General features: G+C 40.7%; 1 protein-coding gene across 1 annotated transcript; it reads right to left on the bottom strand.

Moving 5' to 3' along the window:
* Window positions 1-1,210: 1,210 nt before the first annotated feature.
* On the bottom strand, window positions 1,211-6,971 carry CCNJ (cyclin J). The gene is made up of 5 exons (XM_010565023.1): window positions 6,951-6,971; window positions 6,303-6,513; window positions 3,600-3,899; window positions 3,349-3,508; window positions 1,211-1,622 (listed from the first exon to the last, which is right to left on the bottom strand). The coding sequence occupies exons 1-5, from the start codon at window positions 6,969-6,971 to the stop codon at window positions 1,211-1,213; spliced, it is 1,104 nt and encodes a 367-aa protein (XP_010563325.1).
* Window positions 6,972-8,406: the final 1,435 nt, after the last annotated feature.

The following is an 8,406-nucleotide window of genomic DNA, read 5'->3' as shown; positions in this document are numbered from 1 at the left end:
AAAGCAGCTCACTCTGCAATATATTTTTGATCCACCCATTTAGAAGAGTAAATCTCTGCATTTTCTTCTGGAATACCCAAACAGTAGAAGAAAAAGTTGCCCCACTATTACCTGAGAATTTCCCTCCACTATAAGCCTGACAGAACTGGATTTCTATAAGCATTTAACTGTACTTTTTGTATGAGTGATACTGTCAGTACAATTGGAGGATGCTTTCTGTTGTTTAATACATGTGTGTTTGTGTGTGTACACAGAGGAATTGCAGCCACTGTAGTAGTTCTGGTACAGTACAAGTTCTGAAAGCTGAAACTTTCTCTTTTCTTCAATTACTGCATACCACAGTGCTGGGCAGTAGTTCACATCTACATTCTGTGAACACCAACATATCCCTTTGGTACTCTGCATATGGATGCCCTGAAGAAAAGCCACTCCACTTGCTAGTCTCTTCCTTCTCTACCTTCCTCCCTCAAGTTATACCCAATTAAGTGTACAAACCAGCAGCACAGAGTAATGAGTAGAAATTTCCCTGAGTTAGTATGAAAGAGTTACTTTAAACATAAAAAAGATAGGAAGGAGAAAAGAAGTAAAAACATAGTGTCTATCCTGTGAGGTACAAAACATAAAAACTAGCCAAAATACCAGTTAACTCAAATGCCTTAGCCTAAAGCAAATATCCAACACAAGTGCTGAAAAAGGGGCAAGAGTATGGAGTTAGCCAGATGAGATTTGTTTCTTCCTGTGGTCCCCATGTATCTGGAGAAGTCTGGCATTCAATGGATTCTTAAGTTTCAGTAAATTTAAAATAAGTGTTAATACTGTATGGTGGTATGACATAAATGTCTTCAAAATAATACTGCATATCTCCTTCATTAAAAGGTAAGTCTGTAGTTAGTCCACAGCTATTTTTCTTTCGACTAGTATTTCAAAGATGTGCGTTAGAAGCACAAGGTATTCTGAGTACCAGATTAAGAACCTATTACCCCCAGGTATACACATTCTTTTTAAAGGGTGTTCTGTGTGCTTATTTTTTGCAGTCTGTATTTGAGCTACGGTACTGGTTGCCAATCCAGTTGCTTTTTTCTGGAAAGACACTTTCTTTATTCAATTTGTTGCCCTCAAACTTATTTGAGGTTTAACAAAAAAACAAAACAAATCCCCTCAACAAAACTTCCCACTCCAAACAAGCAAGCACAAAACGATTTTGTACTTATCACCTCTCAAAGCAGGGAGTAATACAGGAATATCGTCCATTCACTTGGTAACTCCGGTTGTAGGAGACGCTTACACATGGCTTCACTTCTAGCGGAACAGCTAGTGACATTGCAGCACCAGTCTGTACATGGCCTCGAGCCTGAACACTAGACTGTAAGGCAGCAGGGCAAGTCTGAGGTGGGTAAGATGCTGTATGATTAGATGATAATATCTGTTGACAGTTTTGCTGCTGTGATGTCTGATGGTGATACTGTAATGAAGATTGATGGGCTTGGAGATACTGTGGTATGTGCTGTTGAGCATTAGCCTGCTGGGGAGTTGGAGCTGGGGTCTGAAATACAGTATGTTGGGCAGACTGAGTATGTTGTCCTTTTTGCTTGTTTGCTTCCTTCACATCATTATCATGCGCACTAAAAACAAATTGAGAAGATAGAGTACATGAAAATAGATGTTGAAATAATTTAAACTCTTTTGGGTTAACTTTTAAGAGCACTCTAAAAAATGGTGCAATTATCTGAAAGCTTCCAAAGCTTTTTTAAAAAAAAAAAAAAAAAAAAGGGGGAGGGAAAGTTTTAGCCTACCTTTTAAAATCATCTAAGGTTTTAAAATTTGTTTCTTTAGGATACAGTTTCTTTTCAACATTTCACTTCATTGCATAGCAATACCAAATGCAGATGAAAGCCAAGTACAATACAAATAATACAGCAGTATCTAAAATTACCAGTGCAATAAAGTCTGCTAGTATACTGCAATCAAGTGCCAGATTACCAGAACCTGAAATTTAAACTTACTTGCTGCTGCTATCTCATTTAAATGGGGTAACAGAGTATAGGGTTTTTAAAGACATGATATCAGAGGGTTTTTAAAGATCTACATTACAGTACTTGAAGATCATATGTATATTGATATTGGATCCTGTTCTGGGGAGTGGAAATGCATTTTTTTTTTTCCTTCATCTCACCTTTTTTCTATCCCACCCGCTACTTAAATTAGACAGTTTAGCTCACCTGAATTCCCTTTGATTTACACCTGACTGAAATGTATTTAGACATACTCTTCTTCTTGCTCGTATGCTGAGGTTAAGCAGGTGCCACCTACACACTTCAGTCAGGGCTAAAAATCATCCAATTTTTTTGGTACTGCCTATACAGGGCAGATCTCTTTATTGGGGTTCAAGCCCTCACCAGTTTTTCTTCAAAGATTGCTAACTTTTTATGGGGCACTGCAAAGATGACTGAAAGGCTTCGTGTCATGTGTCCTGCCCCCACCAGTTTTCCAAAGCAATAGTGAAAACACTTTTGCAACAGCACTTGCATGCTTTAGATACTACTCCTTTCATTACACACATTAGTGAAGCCAAGAGACGCCATCAGGGGTAATAATGTCACACTTATAAGGAAGATGTCAAGATGTCATTCTTCCAGATACAGCTGTTCCCGTGCTTCTGCACAGCACAACTGCAGTTAGATCTGGGCAAGAGCAAACTTCTGTAGGAGGAAAGCAGTTATGGTGGGCATAGGTTTTGATCTTAAGGTTCAGAATAAAAGAACTGCTTGTGTAACATCCCATCCCAGCAGAAGTTCACGTGGCATTTGTTGGCATTTTTATCTCGTGTCAGCTGTATCCCTCCACTGTAGTGCAAAAATGGATACAGCAAAAATAGATACAACCTCCTGGTCACTTCCTTCCCCCCAAAGTTGGCCACTCAAACAGTCTGCATGCTTGATCCATAATCTGTTTGGAGCATCCCTTGAAATTCCAAGGCATACAGTCTTCAGAGTAAGTAGGAGCTCCTATGCCTTCAATACTCTTCACTATCTCTTGCTCTCTAAGCTGACTACAGAGATTGGGAATAAGCTATTTAACAGATTCTCAAAGCATGCCAGAAGATATTCAGTGGAAACGCAAGGCTGAGGTTTGTTTGTTGAAGGAACAGGAAAGAGGTTACATCTTATAAGGCTTTTTTTTTTTTGGAAAGAACAAAACAGTTACTACCTAACATTACCTAATACCTAGGTATTTTTAGAATAGAAAAATGGAAATTCGAAAAGAAATTTACTTTCACTACTAACAGCAATTAAGCGTACCAACAGATGCAGAAATGGGCTTTAAAAAAAGCTGCTGCTGCTAACTTACATTAGTAGTCGCTCAATACATGGTGCTAGGAAATCCCAGGAGTATGCAGTAAGATGATGCAGTCGGGTAGGCCATGTTGGTGAGAGACGCAAGATAATCCTTGAAGAAGCTACACATGCAGTAGCAACTAAAGAAGGGGCATAATTTAAAAATGCATGATCTAGAAAGAAGAAATAAGAAAAAGATTCATTTCAGTTGGACATTGTCTGTCAAGACAACAAAGGACTCATTACCTGAAATATGTGACTCACCTTGCAGTGATACTTCCAGAAAGTAATCAGCATATTTTGCCATATATAACTTAGTCTTCTCTAAGCAAACCATTGGCCAGCCGTCATGAAGATCAGTCTCATGGACAGCAATAGAAAGATAATAGTCGATGAAATGAGCAGCAGTTGGGAGGCACAAATTCCACTGAAATGTTTCTAGCAACAACAACTCCATATGAAGCAAATTCTGTTTTGTTAGTACCAAATTCATGTTAGTCATACAACCCAAGCTGTTCAACTGTTCAAGTTTGGGAACACTGTCTTCCTTTTCTTCAAATTTACCTTCAGGTGAACAGAAAGAGGAGGGAAAAAAAGGTTCAGCACGAGTGAACTATAAAACAGATTGTATCTAATGTCTGTGTTGGTCATATTTCAATTCTACTATGTCAAACAAGCTCGAGACTTTCCTGCAGATGCAAAGCTCAAATCAAAGATATCATCAGAGACAAAAAGGGGTATGTACTATAAAGGGCTAAATTTCAGCAGATAATGTCAAACACTGTGTAGGATATTGTGCAGTGCCATGTTTCCTTTTGGTTTTCCTGCCCCGGCACAGAGAAGCTGGTTACCAAGAGCAGAAGCTGTATTAGGACATCACTGGCCCTGTATGTGCAAGTTTTTGTCACCAGATTTTTGTATAATGTGTCCCCATCATCATTGAAATACCACTGTGATGTGACTTGGCATACACAACACCACAGCATTTGGCTTTAATCACCCTCTCACCCCTACACACCCTTTTTGTTTCTAAAACTCTGTAGACTATAGCTAGAGCTCTAGCCAACATGGCTGCTCTTAATGTCTGTTATGGTAGGTATGGTTTTAGATTTGATAGCTGGTAAGCTGCCGCAGCAGTTCAAACAAGTGGATTTCAGCATTGTGCATCTGAAAACACACACTGCCATATATACTGCTTCAACTTTTAACACCGCTAGTAGCTTCAGCTTTCCTTGGACTTTAACTTGTCAGGCCTGTATGTTTTTAGCCTGAAGAAAAATTGTGTATGTAGAAAACCCATTAATAAGAGAAACAAGCGTCACGTTTCCATGCAGTTTGCCATATGGTTGTGCTATTTCAATTTCATTGCAAATTCTTTCCACCTTACACTCTCTATTCAGTGCTACACAATATGTTGTAAATGCACACTTTAGGGACTTTTGCAGTACTGAACATTTGCTTTTTTCAACAGTGGAGGTACTCATGCAGGACTTAATCCAACCCCAGTCCCAGTCTGTTAGTTTTTGTTTCCCATACTCTAGTTGTTACAGAAATAAAAGCTTCAGGAGTCACATAATTTCTCTTATTACTTCTATAACCTTATCAGATATATCACAGTGTGACTTGTTCAACTTATTGCACCACTGATTAAACTGCTTGTTTAAGCCACACAGGGCAAAAGTTTAAAATAGCATTTTGGTTTGTGCTCTCTGAACCAATTCATACACTGCTTCTCACAAGAGCAAGTACACCAGGCTTTTGGAGCTCTACTTGCAGCTTGTCATGAAAGATGGCAGAGGTGATTTAAAAAAAAAAATTAAAAAAAATTATAATTCTCTTCAGAACATGAATTTAATTTGAAAATCTGGCATTAGTTCAAAGCCAATCCATTTTCCTAAATGGATTACACTGGTTTCTGAGGCAAGGTTTTCATACTCAGCACCTCATCCTTTGCCAAGAGAAGATTGCTGGCTGGTGGCATCCAGTCAAAATTTACCCCCAGAAGAATCTGAAATAACCCTTTTCTTGTTTAACTGTTCTGCTGAATAGCTGTATTGGTGGAGACAGGGGATTCAATGAAAGGAAGCAGTACACCAAAAATAGCCAAAACCTCAGCGCTCTGGTTTTCTTGAGAAGAGGGCCTAGAGCTACAATGTGATATACGTTATTTGAGAAAATGAAAATAGATTCAGAGAAACAGATCCGCAGAAACTGACCTGTTTCTCTAAATCTTTTGGTTTAAGAACAAGTGCCAGCAGCTATCCCAGCAAACTACATCCATATTTCTTTGGGGACATCTAAAAGGGGTCCACAAATATCGAAAGATGGATACACACCACAAGAATCTAGCCAAGGTCAACATAAGCAGCACTGTTCATAATGAGCGTTTGTAATTACTTCTGTCTTCAGACTACTCTGCCTTCACTGATGTGTTTTACCAGTATTACATTTCGTACGTGATGATACAGGATTTATGTTAGCCTCAGTTTGCTTGAAGTACATTGCAATTTATGAAATCCGAAGTATTCCAGAACCGCACAGCACCATCAGCAGGGTGCAGTGCAGTCTACATATGGTTTATTTCATTTCTTCCTTTATCACAGGTATGCAAATTTCTCATTTCCAGCACTGGATGTACCTATTTTGAGATGTCCTCAGAAAGACAGTCTTTCTATTCCTACAATACAGCTCTGAAAGTTCACTTTAGAATAATTTGTTTCCCAGCATAAATATTAGTTTTTAATTGCAGTTTGTTTTTTCTCCCCTCAGTTTTATCAGGTGCCAACAGAAGTCAAAACAAGAGTCGAAAGAAAGGCTCTACCAACTGGGCCAAACTGATACACACCAATCTGCCTGTCTTTTATAACCTCTTTGTTTCCCCTATCTGCTATATCCCATCAAGACACGCCTTGTATTTGGCAGTAGAACCTATATTGCTCTAGTTAAAGTTTGGTGCTACATACTTACTTGCTAAAAGTAAACAGGAAAGAGCAACCACATGCAGCTGCTGTATAGATATGTCATAACGATCCATAAAGAGGTCCAACAGATACACAGCTAGATGTCGTGCAGCAGGACAGAGTCTGAACCGATTGCTCACAATGGCAATCAGATCTGCAAAGTATCTTCTCAGATGTAACTGGGGAGATTGGCCTTTGTAGGAGGGCAGCTTCAGCTCCTAGATGGACAGCAGCATGTAATTTTATTAAAACCATCATTTAGTTTGAATTGGTATCAGATTAATATAGCTGATACTCTCAAATTTATCTTGGAATTTTCGAAGGATTTCTCCCCTCTTCCTTCTGTTCCCATCATTTCAGCATCCCTTTTCACTAAACAAAATCTATTTGTTGTATTACAGAAAAACTAAGAAATAATTCAGTTCTGCACAACGTTAGTATAATAATTTAAAATTTAACATCTTTCAATTGTGCAATCGGCTAGAGTAACTTTAGCTAGCTTTTACCATTTCTGTTCTATTACCTCTACTGCAAAGTCTGTACCTCCCAGCAGGGAAACAGCAAGAGTATGTGAGTACTCCTCAGCTGCTTCAATGCAAAGTCCAATAGTTTAACTCAACCCCCTCCTGCTACAGCTCAATCTGAGCAATCAGACTTTGTACTGAAGTGTTTGCATGTTCCAATGGTGTCAGATCTCCGGCAGGTGCCTTCAGAAGGGCGCTAACAGCTAGCTGAAGGTAGCAACCTTAGGAAGGGGAATGGGGTGTGCATTGTGTCAACATTTGCTGCATGCATATGTTTAAACCCTGACTTAATCTGATCTGATTGATGTTGCACTGACACTGATTACAGTGTGCTCTCAGGCATTTAGTTACGCATACATAAACCTCACGCGGTCTCAAGATTTGGCGGGGGGACGGGATGGGGACGGGATGGGGACGGACCCCACAAAACAAAAGCCCTACCAACACCACAGATGAGAAAAATCTGTGGCATGATCTGTTTTGAATACAAAATTTGGACTAGTAGAAAGAACGTTCCCCAGGCTCCTGCCTAGTAGCTAGTACCTCCTCTTGTACACAGCAGAACAGCAGTGCTGTCTTCTGTTATTATGAATAAATTTATGAGTTAGATTGTGCAGCCTCTTACTGTGTGTAAGCAGGATTTTGAGTACAACTAAATTTCCAGAGGGACAGTATGATAACATCAAGTTGGAATGGAGTTACCCAAAATTTTCAAAGTTTTAAGGTCAATTCAAAGTTCTGAAACATGCTATTGAAGTGGAAAAAAAAATGCAAACAAACCAAGAACCCCCCCCACCCATACCTCCTAAGCTTTAGAATTCATCTTTCACAACACTAACTTAGTAATGGTAACTTTGGTAGTAAATAAATTATCCTCTCCTTCTCTTGTGTTCCTCCCTGCCCGTGCCAAAAAAAAAAAAAGTTACTTTAGTGATCACACCTTCAAGAAAGGTAATCCACTCATCAAGTACTATCAGGCAGCAAAAGTACATTTTTAGTAGGTTCAGTCACTGTAAACTGATTTACTCCGATTACTTTATTATGAAAGCGGCCCCAAAGAGCAACTTTGAGTTAGTCAAAGCAACTTCAAAGCAGCATTGCCTGGACCCTCTACTATTCTTACTGCACGTAGCGTTTGGTTGGGTGGTTTGGGGGCTGGTTTTCTTTGCAACAACAGCATCGCAATGCTTTCTGCGGAGTTTAAACCTGGACCCGCTTGCACACACACACGCAGAAAAGAACCAAGCGCACCGTGACCGCTTTGCCTTTTTAAAGCGCGGAGAGAAAGCAGCCTGCTCAGTCAGACAAACTGTCAAGACCGAGGACAAGCAGCCCGAGCAGTGACTGAGGGGAAGACACCCAGCTTCCCGAGGTTTAGAAAACCGCGCTCCGCCAACACCCCGCCGCGCCGAGCCCGCCCAGCGGCGGCCGCCTCACAGGCGCTTTCCAGCCCGCCTCAAGCCGCCGCGCCGGCTCCCCCTCCGGAGGGCCGGCTCCGACTGCAGGAGCCCGCACAAAGGCGCCGGGGCCGCCAGCGCAGCGCTCCGCTCCCCCCCGCGGCGCGGGGCCGGCAGCGGCCTCCCCACC

Source organism: Haliaeetus leucocephalus, unplaced genomic scaffold, assembly GCF_000737465.1.
Source record: "Haliaeetus leucocephalus isolate CR32 unplaced genomic scaffold, Haliaeetus_leucocephalus-4.0 Scaffold184, whole genome shotgun sequence".
Classification (NCBI taxonomy): domain Eukaryota; kingdom Metazoa; phylum Chordata; class Aves; order Accipitriformes; family Accipitridae; genus Haliaeetus; species Haliaeetus leucocephalus.
Note: the sequence above shows the minus strand (reverse complement) of the source record. Positions and strands in the feature narration are given on the sequence as shown.